General features: G+C 46.8%; 1 protein-coding gene across 1 annotated transcript in view; it reads right to left on the bottom strand.

Annotated features, from left to right (window-relative positions):
* Positions 1 to 1884: 1884 nt before the first annotated feature.
* Positions 1885 to 25910, bottom strand: part of LOC140906735 (glioma pathogenesis-related protein 1-like) — a 64108-nt gene continuing 40082 nt past the window's right edge. Inside the window, exons 4-6 of the mRNA XM_073331276.1 lie at positions 16007 to 16092; positions 2134 to 2160; positions 1885 to 2039 (exon numbers count right to left, since the gene is read on the bottom strand). Of these exons, the coding sequence (XP_073187377.1) occupies positions 1885 to 2039; positions 2134 to 2160; positions 16007 to 16092 (268 nt within the window). The remainder of the gene's footprint in view (positions 2040 to 2133; positions 2161 to 16006; positions 16093 to 25910) is intronic.

Genomic DNA, 25910 nt, shown 5'->3' on the forward strand with positions numbered 1-25910 from the left:
TTGGGCAACTTTTATTTAGGTCCCTAAGTATGGCTTTGCCTGCCCAACTTTAGGCACCCATTTGTGAAAAATTTTGCCCAAGTTAAAAAAATTAGCAACCCTCTTGGTAACTTTAGTTTTGAAACAGGTACGTTCTAAATGTTTAGAAATGTAAAAGCATTTATGTCCAATAACTGTTTTTTAAATAAGTTTTTATGAACAGAATCATTTTTATTCTGGGATACTTTATAAGATGAATCAATACAATTCTGAATATAGTATTATAGGACAAGTATAATGTTTTAGAACTACAATGGAATATATAAAGGTATTATGGGCCAACTGTTCCCTAAAATGAACATGTGTGAAGGTCCCATTAACTTCATCCTGAGCTCTGGGCATGAAAACATGGCAGAATTTGACCCTGTGCTTTAAAAAACAAACAAACACATAAACAAAAAACTATCAATTAAGCTTTTGAAATAATAAAGATTTCTGAGACAATACACATTTTGTAAAAAGTTACATATTTACCATGTAGACTAGAATTGCTTTAAGCAATCTCAGTGCTTGTCTACACAAACACTTTAGTTTGCAGTGAGCTGGGGTGTAAATCTATCCTGTGCTAACCTGCTGCACACTGTGTCTGTGTGGACTTTGCTGCTGTGCACTAAAAATTCTGTGGTGCACTTTAATCTACTCCCATTTCAAAGCAGAGAAGATTAAAGCACACTACAGAACTTCTAGTGTGTGGCAGCATGATCCTCATGGACATTTAGTGTGCAGCAGGCTACTGCTGGGTAGATTTACACCCCAGTTCGCTGCAAAGTAAGTGTTTTTGTGTAGACAAGCCCTCACTAAATATTAGACATATTGGACCAATCGTGGCTCTAGAATTTACTACATAGCAAAAGAAAAATACTTTAACATCCCTGAGTCAATACATATGCTCTTTTGCAGCAATTCAAGTTAACATACATCTAAATAGGATACCTTTAATGCCTTTAAAGTCTCTTGGATAAAATACAGGTACATATATATTTATCAGAGGGTTTGGAATGGTTCTCAGATAAAATTCTGTATTGTTTTACATTAAAAACAGATAAGGCATCCATATTTAAATAACAATGGTTGTGACAGCAAACCAGGAACTACAAGAAAAGTATAAACTGGAGCATTTTACTCACTTTTTCCTAAGTTCAAAATAAGTTAGGAACAAATTAATTGAAGGATAATTTTTAATAGTTGAAACCTTAATGAATAGCTGCCATTTACAAATGTATCTAAATTTTCTAGAGCTATACTAGTACTATTGAATATTTATAAAATGCTTTCTTTTTATAGAATTGATATCTGATTCTGTTCCCATTTTACTTGGAGTTTTGACTTGACTCCAGAAAAGTAGGATTAGGTCCATAACAGTATGATTCTGTAGACAGACATCTAAATTAAGCAGTCACCACTTCAAATATTTATATAGTGGAAACTACAAATACTATACAGTGGAAACATTGTTTTAATTTACTTACTGAATTCCAGATGCCAGGTGTTCCTCTTTATTTGTTAAAATGTCATCATGGAAAAAACATTTACTAGATATCCCTCTGATGACTCTTGCCAGACTGTCACCTTTAACTTAAAATTTTGCCTTTTTTATTATTTTCACATCTTTAATACAATATATTTATCTATATTTATAAATACCCTAAGTAAGGGCTTAGAGCAAAAATAATTTACTCTTTATAACCCATTAAACATCCATAACACTTTATGATCTGTTTTAAATTATCAAATTCACTGTAAAAATATCAATCAAGAGAATTCTCTTGATTAACAGGTGGGTGTGACCTATTAATCTTTTAAAGACTTGTCATAACTTTTCACGAAATATATATTTCAAATAGATTATTTAGATATACTCATATTTGAATAACGCTTCTGCATAAGAAAAACAATTAGAAAAGCCATTAACATCAGTGATGGTCTTAAAACCACAACAGCAATACAGGACTCATCACATACGATCCTATTCTCCCAGGGTGGATACCATCTTGTGTAACCTATAAACAAGCATACAAACACAAATTCTTATTGGGCACAACATGCTTATAAAGAACTAAACTTGAAGTAATAGTGTAGAATTGTAATACATACGTATAATTTTATCACGTTTTGGATTTCCTAGGAGGGAAAAAAGAAAGAAATAGTTTAATCAGCTAGGAACAAATAGTTACTCACCATACAGTCACTGTGATTCTTTGAGATGATTCATGTGGATCCCACTCTTACTGCACATGCTCTACATGCACAAGAGTTCAGAGTTAATTGACCAGCAGTGTCCACTGGGGTTGCCCTCTCCTTTGCGCTCCCCCACTCAAGGGCAGAAAGGGCATAGGGACACCAATTGCTATTTTGGTGTTTCACCACCCAGAATCCAAATGAAAGATTCCAAGCTACAGAGAAGGAGAACAGGTCGTGGGATCCACATGTCCAGAACATCTCAAAGAATCAGTTACTGTAAAGTAACAATTCTTTCTTCTTTGAGAGTCTGTATTTGCGTATCCCAATCCTGGTCATGAGCTAGTGGTTAAGTTCCTATCCCCTGCTTCCTAAAGGAGTTATCTAAGGGCTTGTCTACACTACCGCACGGGGTCGATCTAAGATACTCAACTTCAGCTACATGAATAGCGTAGCTGAAGCTGACGTACTTAGATCTACTTACCACGGTGTCTTCACTGTGGTAAGTTGACAGCTGACGCTCTCCTGTCAACTCTGCTTGCGCTCCTCGTTTTGGTGGAATACCGGAGTCAACAGGAGAGCGCTCAGTGGTCTATTTTATCGTGTCTTTACGAGACACGATAAATCAACCCCCGCTGGATCGATCGCTGCCTGCTGATCCGTTGTGTAGTGTAGACAAGCCCTAAATAATGATTGCAGTATAATCCAACCAAATTTGGCATCACATCTGACACCAGACATCAATGAATAGTGGCTCGTGAATATATGAACTTAGCTCCAAGTAGTTGCCCAACAGATAGCAGCTATGGGAGCACTACTAAGATAAGCTGCTGAGGTTGCCTGTGCTCTAGTAAAATGATATCTAACATGAGACAGAGAAGTCAACTTGCTAATGTTACAGGCTGTTCTAATAAAGTTTGATAACTATTTCAAAAATCTTTGAGATGAGAGATTTAGATTTGCTTCCATGTGCCACAAATAATCTTGCTGATTTGCAAAAGAGTTTTTTGTGTGTAGGTAATAGCTCCCTTTACATCTACGGTGTGTAATCTTGTCTCACCTGGAGATGAATGAGGTTTCAGAAAGAACCCTGGTAAACATATCTAACGGTTGGTCTGAAAGTCTGAGACTACTTTTGGAATAAATTTGGGTACTTGTTGTCATTACTGTAGATACTGATGTGAGAGATGGTATCATAATCATCCGTACTGACAGCTATTCAGAAGAGAATGGTTTTAGGACTGATGTTGAGGGTGGTACTGGCTTTGCTACAGAGTTATCTAGAATAACAACTCTAGATTCCTCTTGCCCAGTACCAGAGATGAGAAGCGATGCTCCTTTCTCCCACAGACAGCAGTGGTAACTGACTCCTCTGAGGTGTCTGAGCTCTGGTCTACACTACGAGTTTAGGCCGAATTTAGGAGCATTAGGTCGATTTAACCCTGCACCTGTCCACATGACCAAGCCTGTTTTCTTGACTTAAAGGGCTCTTAAAATCGATTTCTATACTCCTCCCCGGCGAGGGGTTTAGCATTAAAATTGACTTTGCTGGGTCGAATTTGGGGTAGCGTGGATGCAATTCGACGGTATTGACCTCCAGGAGCTATCCCAGAGTGCTCCATTGTGACTGCTCTGGACAGCACTCTCAGCTCAGATGCACTGGCCAGGTAGACAGGAAAAGCCCCAGGAACTTTTGAATTTCATTTCTTGTTTGGCCAGCATGGAGAGCTGATCAGCACAGGTGACCATGCAGAGCTTATCAGCACAGGTGACCATGGAGTCCCAGAATCGCAAAAGAGCTCCAGCATGGACTGAACAGGAGGTACTGGATCTTATCGCTGTATGGGGAGAGGAATCCGTGCAGGCAGAACTCTGTTCCAAAAGACGAAATGCCAATATATTTGCCAAAATCTCCAAGGGCATGATGGACAGAGGCTACAACAGGGACACACAGCTTCCTGGCACAGGGGAAAAGAGCATGCACCCATGTTTGTTGCTATAGAACATTGCTGTTATGTTGTCCATCAGGACTGATACACACTGTCTCGTTAAGTATGCCCGGAAGGTCTGGCATGCTAAGCACACCACTCTCACCTCTCTGATGTTGATGTGGAGACCAGACACCTTGAGTCCTGTGGTCTCCTCGATGTGCTCCCCCGCCAAGTCTGATGCGTCCGTCACTAGAGAAAGAGATGGTTGTGGACTGACTAAGGGGACCCCTGAGCATACCTCCTGAGGGTTGAGCTACCACAGGAGGGAGTCGAGGACCAGGCAAGGCAGGGTCACTATCCTGTCCATGCTGTCCCAGGCTGGGTGATACACTGACGCGAGCCACGACTGAAGAGGTCAAAGCCTGAGTCTGGCGTGCTGTACCACATAGGTACAGGCAGCCATGTGTCCCAGAAGCTTCAGGCAGTTTCTTGCTGTGGTGGTGAGAAACTGTCTGAGGCCTCAAATTATGTTGGCCAGGGCCTGAAACCAAGCTTCCGGCAGATATGCCCTGGCTTGGGTCGAGTCCTGTACTGCCCCTATAAACGCTATCCTCTGGACAGGGGTCAGAATCGATTTTGCTTCGTTTAGAAGGAGACCCAGGCTGTTGAAGGTGGCTCTGATGAATCTGACATGAGGTTCCACTTGGGTCCTGGAGCAGCCCTTGATCAGCCAATCATTGAGACACGGAAACGCCTGTAGCTGGTGCCTACGCAGGAATGTGGCGATGACCGTCATGCACTTGGTGAAGACTTGCGGTACTGCTGACAGGCCGAATGGAAGGACTGTGAATTGGTAGTGGGTATTGTTCACTACAAACCTGAGATACTTTCTGTGGGGCTGAGTGATTGCAATATGAAAATACGCGTCCTTCCAAGTCAAGGGCAGCATACCAGTCTGATGGATCCAATGAGGGGATGAAGGAGGCCAAAGAGACCTTGCCGGAACTTGAGTTTCTTCATGAACTTGTTGACTTATTGCAGATCCAAGATGGGCCTGAGGCCACCTTTGGCTTTCAGTATTAGGAAATACCAGGAATAGAAGCCCTTGCCCTTCTGCTCCTGAGGAACCTCTTCCACTGCCCCTAGCAATAGGAGTGAGTGCACCTCCTGTATAAGGAGTTGCTCATGAGAGGGGTCTCTGAAGAGGGACGGGGAAGGGGGCTGGAAGGGCAGGAGGGCACAGAATTGGATGGAGTATCCCCTCTCTACCATGTGGAGCACCCAGCGGTCTGAAATAATATGCGACTATGCTCGGTAGAAAGAGATAGTTGGGACGAAAAGGTAAGGCAGGGTGGATCCAGATCTTGCTCTGGTACGTTGTCCTTGACTGCACCATCAAAAGGCCAGTTTCCCCTGAACATTGCTTGGGTTGTGCCAAGCCCTGGCCAGAGGGTTAACATGACCTTCTCCTGCCACTCCGATTTCTCCTTCAGGAGCCATCTTGGTGGTTCTGATGATCGAACCACTGAGGAGGCTGTGGACAGAAGTGTCTCCTCTGCGTTGAAGGTGTATAGAGGCCCAGGAACCTGAGGGTGGCTCTGGAGTCTTTAAGGCTGTTTAGCCTTTTGTCAGTTTTCTCTGAGAAGAGAATCTCACACTCAAAAGGCAGATCCTGAATGGTTTGCTGTACCTTGGAGGGGAGGCCAGAATCCTGGAGCCACGAGCCCCTTCTCATAGACACTCCTGTGGCCATAACCCTTGTGACCACATCTGCCCTGTCAAGTGCCACCTGAAGGGATGCCCTTGAGATCAGTCTCCCTTCCTCAACCAACGCTGAAAACTCAGCACGGAAGTCTGAGGGGACCAACTCCGTGAATTAAGACTATCTGATGACTATGACCTGCTGGTTGGATATTCGGAGTTGTAATCCCCCAATGGAGTAAACCTTTCGTCCGAAGAGATCTAACTTTTTGCGTCCCTGTTCTTGGGGGAAGGGCCTTGGAAGCCTTGCCTCTCCCACTGATTAGCAGCATCCACCACCAGAAAGTCAGGCTGGGGGTGAGAAAAGAAATGTTTGTAGCCCTTGGAGGGTACAAAGTATCGGCGCTCATTACGCTTTGCAGTAGGTGGCAGCAAGGCCGGGGTCTGCCACAAGGTCTTATTCATATCCGTAATTGTTTTGATTAATGGCAAGGCGATATGGGAAGCGCCAGAGGGGGCCAGGATGTTGACCATAGGGTCTGCATCGTCTACAACTTCCTCCGCCTTAATGCCCAACCCCTGCAACCCGGCGCAGCAGCTGCTGCAACACCCTGAAGTCTTCCAGAGCTGGGGTTACTGAAGTGCCCACCAGGGCCCAATCAGGTGAGGAGGGGGAGGAGGCCAGCAGGGGAGGTGGTTGCTCCCTACCATCCCCACCTGAGTGATCTCATGAACCTGGGGGGGACTGCGATAGGCCTGCCTGGTCCCAGTGCCGCGAGAGGCGTGATGGTTGGTACCAGCATTGTGCCCCCACACCAGTGCTGGTGTTGTACCTGACCTCTCCGGTGCCGAAGGTGTGGTTGAGGTGGGCGCCATCGGTCGGTGTCAATGCTGAGGACGGCACCGCAGCTGTCGGTGTTGGTGCCGTTGCTGATTGTCGCAGAATGAATGTCGCGGACGCCACAGATGCTGTTCCCGAGCGGGACTCATGCCTCCGACCCTGGGCTTGATGAAAGGCCCACTGAGTCCAAAAGGGCCACTGAGACAGATTTTGCCAATAAGGGGGCCACTGCATTGGGCATCCTATGATGCCAAGAGGTGGATCTTCTTCTCCTACTATAGTTGGAGCAGTATGAGTCAGACTCCGACTCGGAATAGGAGGATCAGGGTGGCGCAGCTTCTCTCAACGTAGAGCGTCAAGAACCAGGGGACTGACCACTCTGCCTTGATGGAGGTGCTGGCATGGAGGGGTGCCGAGGTGATGGGGAACGACATGCCATCATCACCAGCTTTCCCTTAGACTGCCCAGGGTGCCAGGATGGAGCCTGCGGTACCAGCACGTCCTCCTGTCTTGGCGGCGAGAACAGTACCATGAGTCTGAGCAGGTCCTGCGCCACTACAAAAGCCTCTGGGGTGGATGGGAGTGGCAGGTGCTCCGATGGGTTCGGTGAGCAAGACAGGCCCGGACTCAACTGCCTCACCTGGGCAGGAGTCAATGTGGCTGGTCCTGGGTCTTGCTGAGGGGGATCTTCCTCTCTGATCTCTTTTTCTTCTGCGCTGGCGACTGGGACCGGTGCTGAAAGCTGGAGTGCCCCTGAGGGGCTCCATGACATTGCCGAGCTTCCTTGCCAGTGTCTTTCTTCAATGCTGGATCTTTCAAGGATGGCACCGGAGTGCTTCACGTCAAAGATGACACGCTGGGAGCGGGATCTCCAGGGCCTGTGTCCAACTGAGGTTGGTGAGATGCCTCCACGAGGAGAATTTTGAGACACTGCTCCATCTCTTTAAGGGTTCTCGGTCAGAATTCCCAACAAATCTTGCAGCGTTCTTTTTGGTGACCCTCACCCAGGCACCGTAAACAAGAGGTGTGGGGGTCATTTTTGGGCATGTGCTTCACGCAGAGCCGGCAAGTCTTAAAGCCCAAGGATTGCAGCATGCCCCGGTAACAAATGGGGGTGAAACAGGGGGAATCCCCCCCACCGCCGTAACTGAAATTTATAGAACTACTACTAGACTATACTAACTTACTAAACTGGAAACTTAACTATGTATAGCGTAAGTAAAGAACTGCTAAGCTGCTTGCCAAAGTAAGAGCAAGGGGAAGTACCAGCTACTGGCACTGGCGGTAAGAAGGAACTGAGGGGGTGGCGGATCGGCCGGGCTCTATATTGAGCGCCATGAAGTTGTGACTCCAGGGGGCACCTAGGCCGACCTACAGATGCTGCTAATGGAAAAATTATCCGGCTACTGTGCACGTGCGCGTACACACACCTGACTGGAATTGACACTCGAAGAAGAACTGTAGCTAATGTGTTTCAAGCTGGTCACTTAAAAATTCAGATTCAAAGGATTAGTGACTGATTCTGAAAATAAAGCTAATCTGATATCTTTCTGTCCCCTGAGCAAAGGAAGACAGAAGGCATAAGATTTTGGAAGTGAATCACTGCCTAAATAAGTGATGTAGCATGGAGGGCTTGGGTTTTATGGAGCACTAATCCATCTTCCAGGGGGAGAAGGGGTTATATAGGTTGGATGGCTTCTACCTCAGTAGAAAGAAGACCAATCTCCTTGTGGATAGGCTGACTAGAGTAGTTAGGAGGGGGTTAAATTAAGAGCAATAGGGGAGGGTAAAAAAAAAGAGGGAAGATATGAGAACTCAGCACAAAATTGAGATGTTGAGAACAAAATTAACCAAGGAACCAAAGGACATCAAGAAATTCTTTAACTGCCTATACATTAATGCTAGAAGCTTGGGTAACACACAAGAGGAATTGGAATTGCTAATTTATTATCATAAATTTAATCTAGTTGGTATTACTGAAACCTGGTAGAATGAGTCCACAATTGGAATGTTAAAAATCAATGGTTATAACCTATTTATGAAGAATCAAATGGCAAAAGGGGAAGGGGAGTGGCACTTTGTCAAAAATGGCATTACCTGTATAAGTCACTGATAGCTTGGAAGAAAATGTTTTTGAATCATGGATCAATGTCTTAACAGATAAAGCACAAGATGAGATACTAGTCAGTGTCTGCTACAGACCACAAATCACACTGGGGAACAAGATAACTGCCTCCTTACGCACCCTCTATAATGTGTAGGTGGGGGTGGGAGGCAAAAAACCAACATAATATTAGGTGATCATGGGGGAATTTCAACTTGAGTGACACACACTGGAGGTCTCATTCTGCCAGTACTAAAGCATCCTTAGAATTTCTAAACATTATAGATGACAATTTTCTAACTCAAAAAATGTTGCAACAAACACAAAGGAATTCTATATCAGATATTGTCCTAACAGATAAAGAGGAACTGATTACAAAACTAAAAGTTAGTGGCAGCTTAGATACAAGTGACAATCACTTGACCACATTTACAATGTGCATGCAAAATAAAGTCCAGACCAGTAATAATATATATATATATATATATACACACACACACACACGGTACTTTTAATAGATCTACTTTCACAAAGCTGAAAACAATTATGAGCCACTTCAACAGAGAAAGAATTTAATCAGAAATACGTGATATTTGGGAACCATTTAAGAACACCGTACTAGATACTCCAGTGCCACAACTGAGGAAGAAGACTGCTGGTTTTAAAAAAAACAATCCTGGTTTAGAGGGGACGTGAAGGCAGCTGTAAACAATAAATATATAACTAACAGAAGAATGGGGAAGTTAATAATAATTAATATAAATCAGAAGTTAGGAATTTTAGAAAGTTAAGGGAAGCCAAGGGATGTACAGAGAACTCTCTGGACACCACAGTTAAGGACAATAATATATGAGGAACAAAAAGAATCCTGACAATAGTACTGGTCAATTACTAGGCGGAAGTGGTAGAATTATCAATAATAATGAAGAAATAGCAGAAGTGTTCAATTAATATTTATTCTTTATTTGGGAAAAAAGATAGTATTATCACCATATGATGAGACTGTCTTTCCATTCCACTAGTGTCTTTGGGGGATGTTAAACAGAAGCTACTAAAGTCAGACATTTTTAAATCAGCAACTCCAGATGACTTGCATCCAAGAGTTTTAAAAGAGCTGATAAAGGAGTGTGCTGGACCATTCATGTTTATTTTCAATAAGTCTTGGAACACTGGGGAAGTTCCAGAAGACTAGAAGAAAGCTAATGTGCCAATTTTTAAAAAACAGTAAACTGGGTGACATGGGTAATTATAGGCCTGTGAGCCTGACACTGATCCTGACAAAATAAAGGAGCAGCTGATATGGTACTTGATTAATAAAGAACTCAAGGAGGGTAATGTAATTAATGCAAAACAACCTGGTTTATGGGAAATAGAGCCTGTTAAACTAACTTGATTTTTTTAATGAAATTACACAGTTGGTTGATAAAGATAACAATATACTTAATAATAATAGTTTGATGTAATATTCTTAGACTTAGACTTCTGTAAAGCATTTGACTTGGTACCACATGACATTTTGATTTAAAAATTTTATATAGTTCTAGGTTAACATGATGCACATTAAATGGATTAAAAACTGGCTAAGTGATAGGTCTCAAAATGTAATTGTAAATGGGGAATCAACATTGAGCAGGTGTGTTCCCAGCAGGGTCCTGCTGTTCTTCACCCTACCCTATTTAACATTGTGATGGGTGCCTACCCCACAACAGGCCTGAGTAGAGAGAAAGGGCCAATTAAGCCTGCAACAGGCTGCACCTGGGGGAGAGTCAGGGCTGATAAGCTTTTAATTGATGATGAAGTGCAGCTGGGCAATGGTCAGGCTGAGCTGCAATAAAACCAGGAAATGGAGTATAAGAAGGGGGCTGCAGCAGAAAAGATCTGCAGTCACTCTCTGGGCTTAAAGAGGTAAAGGAGGAAACCTGAGGGACAATAAAAGCTCTGGGACCCTGGCCCTGAGAGAAGGGTGGAGAAGGAACCTGATCAAGGCTAAGTAGGAAGCAGCCCAGGGAAACAGCAGTGATGTTTGGGACAGTGCAGCTTTTGGCTGTGGGTTGTAGTGTCCCTGGGCTGGAATCCAGAGTAATGGCTGGGCCCAGGTTTCCATAACAATCACTGGAGAAATGGCACTGACTGGGCAGTGGCATTTAAGACTGCCTGAGATGGTTTGTCTGGTAGGACTTTGATACCCCAGAAGGGGAGGATTATAGTGACCTAGCTATAGGGCCAAGCTCTGAAGAGAGAGCACCCTGAGCAAGGGAGAGGAAATAATCTGACTTCAGAAAGCGTGAGTGTGAGACCGTGGGGCAAGAAACTGAAGGTAGGGATGTCAGGCTAGTAGTGTGCTAATCCCAAGGCAGCGCCCCAGTGGTCAGTAGCAAACTCCAGGCCAAAGCCTTTATCAATGACCTGGCAGAAAACACACAATCATCGCTGAGGAAGTTTGCAGATGATGCAAGATTTGGGGGTGTGGTAAGCAATGAAGAGGACAGGTTACTGATTCAGAGCAATCTGGATCGCTTGATAAACTGGATACAAGCAAACAGTATGTATTTTAATATTGCTACATGTTAATGTACACATCTGAGAACACAGAATATAGCCATACTTACACAAAGGGGGACTCTATTCTGGGAAGTAGTGACTGACAAAGATTTGGGGGTCATGGTGGATAAACAGCTGAACATGAACTCCTAGTGTGATGCTGTGGCCAAAAGAGCTAGTACGATCCTAGGATGCATAAACAGGGAAATCTTGAATAGGAGTAGAGAGTTTATTGTATTTCTATGTTTGACACTGGTGCAACTGCTGCTGGAACACTGTGTCCAGTTCTGGTGACCACAATTCAAGAAGGATGTTGATAAAGTGGAGAGAGTTCTAATCCTTTCATCATTCTTGTGGCTTTTCTCTGAAAACATGCCTTATAACTCGAGTCTATCAATCTATTTAACATAACAAAGAGAAGGCTAGGGGGTGAATTGATTACAGTCTATAAGGATCTACATAGAAAACAAATATTTAATGATGTTCTCCTCTTGATTAAGGAGACAGGTATAACATGATCAAATGGCTGGAAGTTGAAGCTAAACAAATTCAGACTGGAAATAAGGTAAATTTTTAAACAGTGAGAATAATTAATCATTGGATGGATTCTCCCTCATTGACAATTTTCAAATCAAGAAGGGGGGCGTTTCCTAAAAGATATGCTCTAGAAATTATGTTGGGGAAGTTCTCTGGCCTGTGCTATTAGGAAGGTAATAGTAGATGATTACAATGGTTCTTTCTGGCCTTAGACTATGAATCTATATGTAACTTAATCAAGGCAATGAGCAATTGTCAAAGAGAACCCAGGCCTTTCCTAGTGCCCAGTCTTGATTTCAGTCTGTACCTCTCAATTGAAACAGAAAATAAATGTCCTAACTAGAGCTGGGTAAATAACTAGTTTGGCTCACTGGCAATTCTGAAAAATAAGATACAAAAGTATGTTTGGGTTGAATGGAACATTTTGGTTCAGGTATTTAAGAAAGGCAAAGGAAATGATTGGATAGATTCACAAAACATCCTTATAACCTTTAGCTCAGTGGTGAGGGTACTCTCATGGGAGGGGAAAAACTCGGGTTCAAATCCCCTGTTGGGAGTAAGAACTTAAACCCAGATGTGTCCCCCAACTTCCAGGTGAGCACCCTAATCACCAGGCTATAGGGTATTCTGGGTGGGTTGTTTTTTCAATCACTCCCGTTGAGGATGTTCCACTTTGTATAAATACTTAAATATTTAGTGGAGTGGGGACTAGAACAGGGGTCGGCAATCTTCGGCACACGGCCCATCAGGTTAATCCATTGGCAGGCCGCAAGACATTTTGTTTACGTTGACCATCTGCAGGCATGGCTGCCTGCAGCTCCCAGTGGCCGTGGTTTGCCGTTACTGGTCAATGGGAGCTGTAGGAAGCGGTGCGGGCTGCAGGGATGTGCTGGCTGCCACCGCTTCCTGGAGCTCCTATTGGCTGGAAGCAGTGAACTGCAGCCATTGGGAGCTGCGGGATTCCGTACCTGCGGATGGTCAACATAAACAAAATGTCTCGTGGTCTACCGGCGGATAACCCTGATGGGCTATGTGCTGAAGGTTGCTGACCCCTGGACCAGAACTTGGGTGGTGTTTGGAGCACTCACTGAAGTGGGGGGAGAAGAGACCTGGGTTCAAACCTAGGCTTCCCAAGAGGAGTGCCCTAACCACTGTGCTAAAGGTTACTCGGGAAGGGGTGGCGACAGGACTACATAGAGCTTTAGGGGACTGTAGGGGCCTGGGGAAAAATCTGAAAGTGAGGGCCGCCCCCTTCTAAGGGTGAAAAAACCCCTGAGGGGAGGCCTCAGGGTGGGGTGGAGGGTTGGAGAGTGAGTCTGCCCTGCATTCACCGTGCATCAATGGCTCCTGTCCCACAGGGACAAGACTGGCTCCCCACACTGGGCACTGAGGCCGGGCACACAGGGTCACAAGCACCCCTGAAGTTTAGCACTGACTGGCACTGCAACTCTGTGCACCAGATCGCAACACCACACACTCAAAGGGCTTGAGAACCTTCTGGAATAGAGAACTAGGACAAACTGCTCCTTCCCCCCCTGGACAGTTGGGGGGCACCACCCCCTCCACCAACTATTTTTGTACTTAAATTCCTTTGTGAGTCTAGCCCAGAAAATCAAAACAAGCTGTTTCATTCATGTCAAAATAGTTCATTTTAACAATATTCAAAATTTCTTTCTTTTGGTCAAAATAACTACTGAAATCAACACCAATTCACAAAATGCTTCAGTCAACCTGAATCTGCATTTTCTTGGTAGAAAAAGAAAATGTGGCCAAAAATTTTGCCAAGCTCAAGTCCTCACTTTATTTTGACATCTATGCAGCATCGGGAGACCTCTAGTTTGTGGCCTTTAGCATTGTCATTCTTTTGCATATCTGTAGGAGCCTTTTGAAATAAGATCTATTCTAACCTAATTGCCTTCTATGATGAGATAACTGGCTCTGTGGATGAGGGGAAAGCAGTGGATATGCTATTCCTTGACTTTAGCGAAAGCTTTTGGTACGGTCTCCCACAGTATTCTTGCCAGCGAGTTAAAGAAGTATGGGCTGGATGAATGGACTATAAGGTGGATAGAAAGCTGGCTAGATCATTGGGCTCAACAGGTAGTGATCAATGGCTCCATGTCTAGTGGGCAGCTGGTGTCCAGCGGAGTGCCCCAAAGGTTGGTCCTGGGGCCAGTTTTGTTCAGTATCTTCACTAATGATCTAGAGGATGGCATGGATTGTACCCTCAGCAAGTTTGCAGATGACACTAAACTGGGAGGAGTGGTAGATGCTCTGGAGGGTAGGGATAGGGTACAAAGGGACCTAGACAAATTAGAGGATTGGGCCAAAAGAAATCTGATGAGGTTCAACAAGGACAAGTGCAGAGTCCTGCACTTAGGAAGAAAGAATCCCATACACTGCTACAGGCTGGAAACCAACTGGCTAGACAGCAGTTCTTCAGAAAAGGACCTAGGGGTTACAGTGGACGAGAAGCTGGATTATGAGTCAGTGTGCCCTTGTTGCCAAGAAGGCTAACAGCATTTTGTGTTGTATAAGTAGGAGCATTGCCAGCAGATCGAGGGACATGATCGTTCCCCTCTATTTGGCATTGGTGAGGCCTCATTTGGAGTACTGTGTCCAGTTTTGGGCCCCACACTACAAGAAGGATGTGGGAAAATAAAAATGATTAGGGGGCTGGAGCATGTGATTTATGAGGAGAGACTGAGGGAACTGGGATTATTTAGTCTGCAGAAGAGAAGAATGAGGGGGGATTTGATAGCTGTTTTCAACGACCTGAACGGGGGTTCCAAAAAGGATGGATCTAGACTGTTCTCAGTGGTAGCAGATGACAGAACAAGGAGTAATGGTCTCAAGTTGCAGTGGGGGAGGTTTAGGTTGGATATTAAGAAAAACTTTTTCACCTGGAGGGTGGTGAATCACTGGAATGGGTTACCTAGGAAGGGGGTGGAATCTCCTTCCTTGGAGGTTTTTAAGGTCAGGCTTGACAAAGCCCTGGCTGGGATGATTTAGTTGGGATTGGTACTACTTTGAGCAGGGGGTTGGACTAGATGACCTCCTGAGGTCCCTTCCAACCCTGATATTCTCTATAGCTTTCTATACTGCACTCATCGCCATAGTATCTGAGTGCCTTAATAGATTGGATTCCAGGGTTCCTGCTTCTGATGTACTTAAACAAAAAATGTTGCTGTTAGTTTGTGGCTTTTGCAAGTAGCTCTTCAAATTTTTTGGCCTACCTAATTATACTTTACTTGCCAGAATTTATGCTCCTTTTTATCTTTCTCCGTAGGATTTGACTTCCAAGTTTAAAAATATATTTTGCCTTTAACCGCCTCTTTTACTTTGTTTAGTCGTGGTTGCATTTTTTTTTTTTTTGGCCCTCTTCCTGTAGTGTGGTTTTTTATTTATTTGGGTATACATTCAGTTTGAGCCTCTATTATGGTGGTTTTTAAAAGATTTCCATGCAGCTTGTGAGCATTTCACACTACTGACAGTTTCTTTTAATTTCTATTTAACTAGCCTTCTCATTTTTATACAGTTCCCCCTTTTGAAGTTAACTGCTACTCTGTTGGGTTTCTTTGGTATTTCCCTCCCTGCAAGGATGTTAAATTTATATGAAACAGCCCTGTGAAGAATGGCACACTCCTATAGATTAATTGTCTGCAGGCTGCACATCTGCAGGGATAAGTCACTCTTTTACATCCTGGCATGAATTAGTCACAACCGTTTCCCAAAAGTGACTGGATGCTAGTGAACAAATGTCAGATATACTGTAAGCTGCCCAAAGAGTGCTTAGCTGGAACTTTACTTTCTTGAATCAGTGATTTTTAAATTGGTTATTAGCCTTTAACAGAAAGTCAGTGATTGGTAGCATCTTGTCCCAATGACAGTAATAACTGGCTAAAACCAATCTGGTAGTTTGCAATCCTTATTGAGATACTAATTCAGTAAGACATGAAGTACTTAATTAGGTGCTTTACTGAATAGGAATGGACTTGAGTATACACTAAAGTGCTTTGTTGAATTGTGGCCTGAGAGAGTCCTGAGATGGTATAAAGAATATAAGGAACAGTTTATCAATAGGGTGATATTGTTTGCCTTTTCCTAGTCCCTAATAAATTCACTTTTACTTACTACATAGATTGTCCACACAGGTGTCCTCTTTTGAGCACTGACTACATGATGCTCCTGCTTTATAAGGTTTTCTTGGGTAATTGCCGCTACAAAGGCAGAAGAAAATTCTGTTAGATGAATTTCACTGTGTACAATTTTAATAAGATCCTACATTTAAGGTATTAAACACATTCAGGGCCGGCCTTAAGGAAAATGGCACCCTGGGCGAACTTGCATTTTGGTGCCCATGGGCATGGTGCTCCCCAACCCCTGCACTGTGCCACCTTCAACCCTAATCCCTGCTCTCCCCTCCCATGCCCCCTAAGCCCTGCACCCCTTCACTCCTATCCTGTGCCCCTAACCCCTGCACTATGCCTCCTTCGCTTCTCCCTTCTCCCTCCTGAGCCCCCTACCCTGCATCTCCCTCCTGCACCCACGTGGGGAAACTGACCCACCTGGATGTACAAAACAGTTGGCATTTCTGCTCACTCCTCCACTGGACTGCTGCTTCTCCGCCCCATGCACCCCCCCACCCCCGGGGCTGCCTACGGAGAGGGCAGGAGAGTAGCAGCTGCTGATGCCTCAGCACAGCCCAGGTGGGGAAGTGACCTGAATGCAGGGAGCCCTGGTGTTGTGTGTGTGCCTAAGTATATGAGTGTGCTGTCTCTTTAAAAAAGCATTCAAGGTCAAGATCCTGAAGGCTTGTGTTCAGATACAAGCAGCGGCCAGCAGCTCTAAACCCAGAGAGGCAGCAGCAGGGACACAGATTTCCCCCTGTCCTGTCACCCCAGCTCAGTGAAAATTGGGTGCACAGGTGTGTGTGTGTGGGAGGGGGAGGAGACACCCTGACATCAGCCCCCGCCACCCCACAGCAGACAGGCAGACACTCCCAGTCTCGAGTGGCCAGGGAGGCAGGGACAGCAGCAGCTTCGCAGGTGGAGGAGGGGAATCCCTGCTCCGGAGGAGTCATCTGGCTCAGAGGGCTGGTTGTCCAACTGCCCCCTGCAGCTCAGGTCTCCCTCCCCCACCCACACCAGCCCCCTCTCCAGCCACTTCTGTCAGCCCAGCTGGCTCTGGCAGGTCAGGTGGAAATCCAAACCCTGTGCACAGCGTCCTCTTCAGTGCTGGGTTTACAATAGCGCCAATGGTCACATGGAGCCGGGTCCATGCCCAAGCGGAGCAGGCCGGGGCCCCTTCTGACTGTGCCTTAAGACCCCGCCAGCTCACTGGCTCCCCCCTCTTGCTCCTCTCGGCCAGCTCAGCCGAGGGCTCCTCTCCGCTTCCTGGCCAGACCCCAGTGCACCTCCAGTTCCAGGCAGTCTCTGCTTCTCACCCACTGTGGGGCCCTGCCTGCCTCCCTGGAGCTGAGCTGCCTGGGTCTGGTGCAGAAGCCTGGCCAGTTGTGGGGCGACAGTGTCGGGGGCTTGGCTGGGTTCCTCCAGGCAAGTGGCTCCTGAGGGAGCCCAGATCGCGCTACTCCCAAGGGGCTGGAGCGATGACCACCCCTGGTTGTGCTGCCAGCTCAGCCTGGCAGACAGTTGCCTCCCAGCAGGGCGGGTGAGTGTGGCTGGGAGACAAGGCATGGGGGAGTGGGTCTCAGTAGGGCCTGGGGGCGTACTGGGCTGTGAGAGGGCAGGGAACATCTGTGTGTGTTTTGGGGCATTAGGGAGTGAGGGTTCTGTGTGGGGTGCTGGGCAGTTGTGGTGGGGCTGTGGGCAGAGAGATGCTGGCCTCTTTCTGCCCCATCCCACACCCTCTCCCGAGTGCCCCCCTGCCTTCACTCTGACTCTTCCTGCCCCTGTTCCTCCCCTGTCCACTCCCCCCAGTGCCTCCTGCCCACCGCTGATCAGTAGTGCACGGGAGGTGTTGTGGGCAAGGGGGAGGAGCTGATTGGCGGGGTTGCCGGTGGGTGCTCAGTACACACTATTTTTTTTCCTGTGGGTGTTCCAGCTCTTTATCCCCCATGGAGTTGGCACCTATGGGCTATTGGGGGGGGGGGGGGGACTGTGTGGCACGGCATGGGCCTGGCCCCAGCCTCGAGGGGAAGGGGCATGCTGGCAGCACAAGACCAGGCGGGGCACTGTGCGTCTGGATACTGCCAGTTTGTAAACAGTGCCCTCGCACTGGGCTGGGCAGAGCGGGGTCACCCCTGCTGTGCCACATGTCATTGCCCCTGGCTGGCCACTCGCTCTGGTGCAAGGACGTCAGTCCCCACACTCCATTGCCCCCATGGGGGCCCACAAATATGTTTGACGCTGGGCCCACAAAAGGTTAATCTGGCCCTGGCCCTCTTTGGTGGGCTGCCCTGGGCAGGGGTCTGGACAGCCAAAGGCCAGCTCTGAATACATTAATATAAACTTCTTAGCATATTTTAACAACTGGTAAAACCTCATGGGAAAACAAACATTCTTGAAACCATTCCTTGTGTTCACTGTTCTCCTTCCTCTATTAAAGACAACTGCATTAAAATTCTACCTTTTTCCAAAAAGAAAAAGCTAATGATTTATAAATCAAACCCTGCATAAGTGTACAAATTTCTTTAAAATGAATATCTAGCAGTAGAGTTTGGCTGCAACTAAGGTAAATATAATTGCGAGTTTTCTGTAGGCAGAAAACTCAATACACTCCCAAGATCTCTTTCAGCAAAGAGATTTGCATGCTTTTTACAACTGATTTAAATTCCTGAGATAAAGCTTTGATTCACAAAATATTTAAGAACTTGCTTAACTTGATGCATGCGAGTAATCCTACTGCAGTCAATGGGACTTAAAGTTAGAATATGCTTAACTGCCTTGCTTAATTGGGACCAAAGTGCTTAATAAAAGACCAGACCAACAGCTCCGACTTCTCTCATGTCAGTGCAGGCTGAGTTGAAAATTAGGATATCATCCTAACTCTTGATGAAAGATTTATACGAAGGCTGTTTAACTGAAGTATGCTGGATCTGATAAATTCATCTGCCTGTAAGATTAATGCCTGAATATCACTCTGGAAGGCAAAGTGGAAGTAATTTCATACAAAGCAGATACCCCTATAAGTCAAGTGGTGAAATGGAGAGGAAAACTCAGATGGTAAAAATCTAATGTATTAAGAAAGCTTGTCAAAAATAAAAAAAACCTCTGAAAGCAACATCCTTCTAGAATAAGGGTAAACTTAAACTCAAATTTGACTGCAAAATGATTTGTTGGGGGATACCAGTGAAATACATTCACACACCTTCCTATTAATTTCCTAGTCTTTTATTTTAAAGATCTAATGTGTAGAATCCCTATGTAAAACCCAGGTCCAACATGCCTTCAAATTCCTGATTTAGTAGGACCTTCTCTCCCCCTTCATATTCTTTGGCAGCCAGTAGGCCATTTCACAGTTATGCTTCTCAAGCTTTTTCAGTCTAGTGACATGTTGGCTAGATTATTTTCTGGTGAAAATAAAGCAGCAATGTCCTGAACTGTAATATTTGTGCCCCTTGCTGCTTGTAGATGTTCTTCCCCACTGCCTCCAGTGGTTGGAAACCTAGAGTCCCAGACACTTCCACACAACTGGAGATGAAATATTATCTTTGTTTTCCAGTTGTATACCTTTATATATTCTGGGACAAAACAAACAAACTGCATAAAAATGTCTTCCTTCCCAGATACTCTGTAAAGACAGGAACATTGGCTAAATGAAAGAATTTGCACTTTTAAAATTCACCAGAGATGTTTTTACATGTGGATAATTGCTGAGTCCTGAATTACAGCTGTTTGGTCAGAGACTGCGCTTAAGGTGTCCGTCCTTCTGTCTGCTAAAAATTAAAAATAAAACAAAACTGTGGCACCTCTGGGTGCAGATATGGAAACTATTAGGACGCAACTCCTAGCATTATGCTGTTGGGAAATCTTTTGGGGCCAGATACTTGCTTGTTTTCAGTTCAATGACCGTCATAACCCTTGCAATCTCTCAGGATCCAAGTGCCTCCCTTCTTGTCCTCTCCCCTTTTGCAGACACCTTTCCTTCTTAGCCCTGGTCTACACTAGGACTTTAGGTCGAATTTAGCAGCGTTAAATCGATGTAAACCCGCACCCGTCCACACAATGAAGCCCTTTATTTCGACTTAAAGGGCTCTTAAAATCGATTTCCTTACTCCACCCCTGACAAGTGGATTAGCACTTAAATGGACGTTGCCAGCTCGAATTTGGGGTACAGTGGACACAATTCGATGGTATTGGCCTCCGGGAGCTATCCCAGAGTGCTCCATTGTGACCGCTCTGGACAGCACTCTCAACTCAGATGCACTGGCCAGGTAGACAGGAAAAGAACCGCGAACTTTTAAATCTCATTTCCTGTTTGGCCAGCGTGGCAAGGTGCAGGTGACGATGATGGAGTCCCAGAATCGCAAAAGAGCTCCAGCATGGACCGAACGGGAGGTACGGGATCTGATCGCTGTTTGGGGAGAGGAATCCGTGCTATCAGAACTCCGTTCCAGTTTTCGAAATGCCAAAACCTTTGTCAAAATCTCCCAGGACATGAAGGACAGAGGCCATAACAGGGACCCGAAGCAGTGCCGCGTGAAACTGAAGGAGCTGAGGCAAGCCTACCAGAAAACCAGAGAGGCGAATGGCCGCTCCGGGTCATAGCCCCAAACATGCCGCTTCTATGATGAGCTGCATGCCATTTTAGGGGGTTCAGCCACCACTACCCCAGCTGTGTTGTTTGACTCCTTCAATGGAGATGGAGGCAATACGGAAGCAGGTTTTGGGGACGAAGAAGATAGCTCACAGCAAGCAAGCAGAGAAACCGGTTTTCCCAACAGCCAGGAACTGTTTCTCACCCTGGACCTGGAGCCAGTACCCCCCGAACCCACCCAAGGCTGCCTCCTGGACCCAGCAGGCAGAGAAGGGACCTCTGGTGAGTGTACCTTTTTAAAATACTATACATGGTTTAAAAGCAAGCATGTGAAAGGATTACTTTGCCCTGGCATTCACGGTTCTCCTAGATGTACTCCTAAAGCCTTTGCAAAAGGTTTCTGGGGAGGGCAGCCTTATTGTGTCCTTAATGGTAGGACACTTTACCACTCCAGGCTAGTAACACGTACTCGGGAATCACTGTAGAACAAAGCATTGCAGTGTATGTTTGCTGGCATTCAAACAACATCCGTTCTTTATCTCTCTGTGTTATCCTCAGGAGAGTGAGATATAATTCATGGTCACCTGGTTGAAATAGGGTGCTTTTCTTCAGGGGACAGTCAGAGGAGCCCATTCCTGCTGGGCTGTTTGCCTGTGGCTAAACAGAAATGTTCCCCACTGTTAGTCACAGGGAGGGGGGAGGGTTGAGGGGGTAGCCACGCGGTGGGGGGAGGCAAAATGCGACCTTGTAACGAAAGCACATGTGCTATGTATGTAATGTTAACAGCAAGGATTACCCTGAAAGAGTGTAGCCACTGTTTTATAAAATGTGTCTTTTTAAATACCGCTGTCCCTTTTTTTTTTTTCTCCACCAGCTGCATGTGTTTCAATGATCACAGGATCTTCTCCTTCCCAGGGGCTAGTGAAGCTTAGAAAGAAAGAAAAAAAACGCGCTCGCGATGAAATGTTCTCCGAGCTCATGCTGTCCTCCCACACTGACAGAGCACAGACGAATGCGTGGAGACAAATAATGTCAGAGTGCAGGAAAGCACAAAATGACCGGGAGGAGAGGTGGCGGGCTGAAGAGAGGGCTGAAGCTCAAATGTGGAGGCAGCGTGATGAGAGGAGGCAGGATTCAATGCTGAGGCTGCTGGAGGATCAAACCAGTATGCTCCAGTGTATGGTTGAGCTGCAGCAAACGCAGCTGGAGCACAGACTGCCACTGCAGCCCCTGAGTAACCAACCGCCCTCCTCCCCAAGTTCCATAGCCTCCACACCCAGACGCCCAAGAACGTGGTGGGGGGGGCCTCCAGCCAACCAGCCACCCCACCACGGAGGATTGCCCAAAAAACAGAAGGCTGGCATTCAATAAATTTTAAAGTTGTAAACTTTTAAAGTGCTGTGCTTAAAGTGCTGTGTGGCATTTTCCTTCCCTCCTCCACCACCCCTCCTGGGCTACCTTGGTAGTCATCCCCCTATTTGTGTGATGAATGAATAAAGAATGCATGAATGTGAAGCAACAATGTGAAGCAACAGTTCCTGGCTGCCGGGAAAACTGGTTTCTCCGCTTGCTTGCTGTGAGCTATCTACAACCTCATCATCATCATCAGCATCTTCTTCGTCCCCAAAACCTGCTTCCGTATTGCCTCCATCTCCATTGAAGGAGTCAAACAACACAGCTGGGGTAGTGGTGGCTGAACCCCCTAAAATGCCAATGCTTCACATTGTTTGCCCACTCCAAATTGATTCCCAACTGACCGGTAGCTGTCTGGCCTTGCAAGCTTCCACAGGGCTATCGCCACTCACTTCTCATCTGTGAGGGCTGCTCTCATCTTGGTATTCATGTGCTTCAGGGCAGGGGAAAGCAAGTCACAAAGTTCCATGAAAGTGCCCTTACGCATGCAAAAGTTTCGCAGGCACTGGGAATCGTCCCAGACCCGCAACACTATGCGGTCCCACCAGTCTGTGCTTGTTTCCCGAGCCCAGAATCGGCGTTCCACAGCATGAACCTGCCCCATTAGCACCAAGATGCATGCATTGGCAGGGCCCATGCTTTCAGAGAAATCTGTGTCCATGTCCTGATCACTCACGTGACCACGCTGACGTCGCCTCCTCGTCCGGTATCGTTTTGCCAGGCTCCGGTACTGCATATACTGCTGGATAATGCGTGTGGTGTTTAATGTGCTCCTAATTGCCAAAGTGAGCTAAGCGGCCTCCATGCTCGCCTTGGTATGGCGTCCGCACAGAAAAAAGGCGCGGAACGATTGTCTGCTGTTGCTCTGACGGAGGGAGGGGCGACTGATGACACGGCTTACAGGGTTGGCTTCAGGGAGCTAAAATCAACAAAGGGGGTGGCTTTACATCAAGGAGTATTTCAGGCAGGACTTCACGGAGGGTTCCAATAAGAAATGGTGCACCTAAGTTATTGTTCTTATTGGAACAAGGAGGTTAGCCTGGCCTCTGATTGATACATGGCTAGATTTACCTCGCTGCACCTTCTCTGTGAGTGACTGCAGTGTGACCTAGAGGAATGAGTCCCCTAGACAGGGGAGGGGGGGAAGCAAATGAGTACAAAACAAATCTGGTCTATTTCTTGTTTTGATCCACTCCATCTATCTTTTACATCTTTGGCTGGCAGCAGACGGTGCAGAAGGACTGCATGCCATCCACATCTCTTGCCTGCCTGGCAGAAGATGGTACAGTACGACTGCTAGCAATCCGTATCGCCTGCCTGCTTACCATAAGACGGTTCAATAGGACTGACTGCAGGACTAAAGAGAATGACCTGGTCAAGTCACTCCAAATTTAGTCCCTGCGCCCATGTCTGCCCAGGCGCTCTCAGCCGACGTGGCCAGGAGCACCTCGGACATGACGAGGACGACTACCAGCCATACTGCACCGTCTGCTGCCAGAAGGCAATGGGTTGCTGCTACTGTGTAGCAAAGCCGTACCGCGTCTGCCAGCACCCAGGAGACATAGGGTGACGGTTACCTGAGCAGGCTCCATGCTTGCCGTGGTATGGCGTCTGCACAGGTAACTCAGGAAAAAAGGCACGAAACGATTGTCTGCCCTTCCTTTCACGGAGGGAGGGAGGGAACGGGGGCCTGACGATATGTACCCAGAACCGCCCACGACAATGTTTTAGCCCATCAGGCATTGGGATCTCAACCCAGAATTCCAATGGGCAGCGGAGACTGTGGGAACTGTGGGATAGCTACCCACAATGCAACACTCCGGAAGTCGACTCTAGCCTCGGTACTGTGGAAGCGCTCCGCCGAGTTAATGCACTTAATGCACTTAGAGCATTTTCTGTGAGGACACACACACTCGAATATATAAAACCGATTTCTAAAAAAAGACTTCTATAAATTCGACCTTATTCCATAGTGTAGACATACCCATAGAGTTCTATAGCTAGGCCCAGGAGTTCAATAGCTTCACATTCTTTAATGAAAATGTTTCCCTTGGTTAGATTACTTCTGGTCACAGAAAATGGGGAAACTACCCAGCAATTTTTCTAAATGATCCAATTTTACCCTAGTGTAACTTATGTGACAGGGCAGGCCAGATGGCTATAGGAGAGTAATTTTTTTTTTTTTGAAGCAAAAAAGGTTTTTTTTATTTGCATAACACACTTACAAAACAACAGCATATGCAATGTGTAACACAGCAACCAATCACAATTGTTTTCTCATTAGCTTCAGGGCAGGGAAGTGTTCAAGCTTGCCTGGGCCCAGAGCGGGGGGCTTCCTGAACTCTCGTGGTCTTCCACCCTTCCAAGTTACCTGGTGGTCCAGAGCGAGGGGCCTTCATCGACTCTCAAGGTCTGCCACCCCCCTGAGTTACCTGGTGCCACGCCCAAGTGTGACCAACAATTCCCTCCTCTGAAAGCACCCAACAAAAGGGGCAGCCTGTGGGGTGGACAACTCGCCGGGGGGCACGTACACCCACATGTGAAAGGACCCCTCTAAGGTGGTGGTGTCCACAGCAGCAATGGCTGGGGCTGGGGTCCCTTACTCTCTCCCACAATCAAAGGGTCAAAACAAAGGGAGCCAGACGGGGACATGGAGCAGAGAGCCTCAGACGGTGCCCACCGCTCCTCAAAAGCATCAAGGGAGTCAGTGGACGCCGCCCAGAGGAACTCCGCCCAGATACATGAACGGAGCAAGGATCGGAAAACGGCCCCACAGTCACAGGAAACTCCATCGGCCAACCTCCTCTCTCTGATTTTATAGATGGCCGTTTTAGCCAGGGCCAGGAGGAGGTTAACTAGGAGATCCAGCGACTTTGTGAGGCCACAGATGGGAAGTGCATAAATAAAAAGGTGAGGGAAAAATGCAACCAAAAACATAATAAAAGATTTGTGAGGAGCCGGAACAGGGGCTGCAGCCTGGCGCACTCCAAATATATGTGCGCCAGGGTTTCCCTCACACCACAAAAGGGACAAGTATCTGGGATGGGGTTAAACCGCGCCAAGTACGTGCCCGTGCTCACAGCTCCGTGAAGGAGCCGCCAACTGATGTCCCCAGCAGGCCTCGGAACCAAGGTGGAATATAAGTTGGCCTTCTGCGGCTGCTCAATCTTCAAAGGTGGTAGAAGGTCTCGCCACTTTGTGTCGGGGCGGGACACGGGTGAGGGCGTGAAGGGGGTGGAGCACGAGCGTGTACAGATGTTTCCTTGGCGCGGTTTGGAAGCATGCTGGCTGCAGTTCATGCAGCCGGCTCGCCGTAAAGGAGTGAGGGGGTCAATTGGGTCTACGGGGCAGGGGACCAATGAAAAGGTCCGGCGGGCCTGGGGTAGAGGGTGGGCGGGGCGTGCCCTCGAGCAGGACCCGATCGAGGTAAGCTCTAGTAGCGGGCAGCAAAGCGGCCTTCACCTCCTGAAGTACACGGCGGGGGGTAAGAAGACTGGAGAGCCCCATGAGCCGAGTGAGCGTCAGGGGATCCAGCCAGTCTCCCCGGTCGTAGTCCAGGAGGTCTCCGACTCTCGTGACTTCTGCCAGGATCAAGCTCTGGCGCACCGAGTGGGACTCCACCACCTGCACACAGAGCTGGGGGTTGTGTAGCAGGGGCTCCTCGAGGAGATCTGTTCCCTCGGTGGCTACCACGGACCTGGTCATTAAAAACCATTTCCAAGTCCAGAGGAGGTCCTGGAAGAAGACTGACAGCCCGGAGAGGTCTCGCGGAAGACCTCCCAGACAGAGATAAAAGAGCTGCTGATCATATCAGAGCCCTCGGATGCAGCGCAGGATGGTGGGCGCCAGTATGCTCCATGCCGAACTGCCTGCACTATAAAGGAGCCTCTGTAGGGCCTGGAGGCAG

The sequence above is a fragment of the Lepidochelys kempii genome, chromosome 1 (genome assembly GCF_965140285.1).
Source record: "Lepidochelys kempii isolate rLepKem1 chromosome 1, rLepKem1.hap1, whole genome shotgun sequence".
NCBI classification, from domain to species: Eukaryota; Metazoa; Chordata; order Testudines; family Cheloniidae; genus Lepidochelys; species Lepidochelys kempii.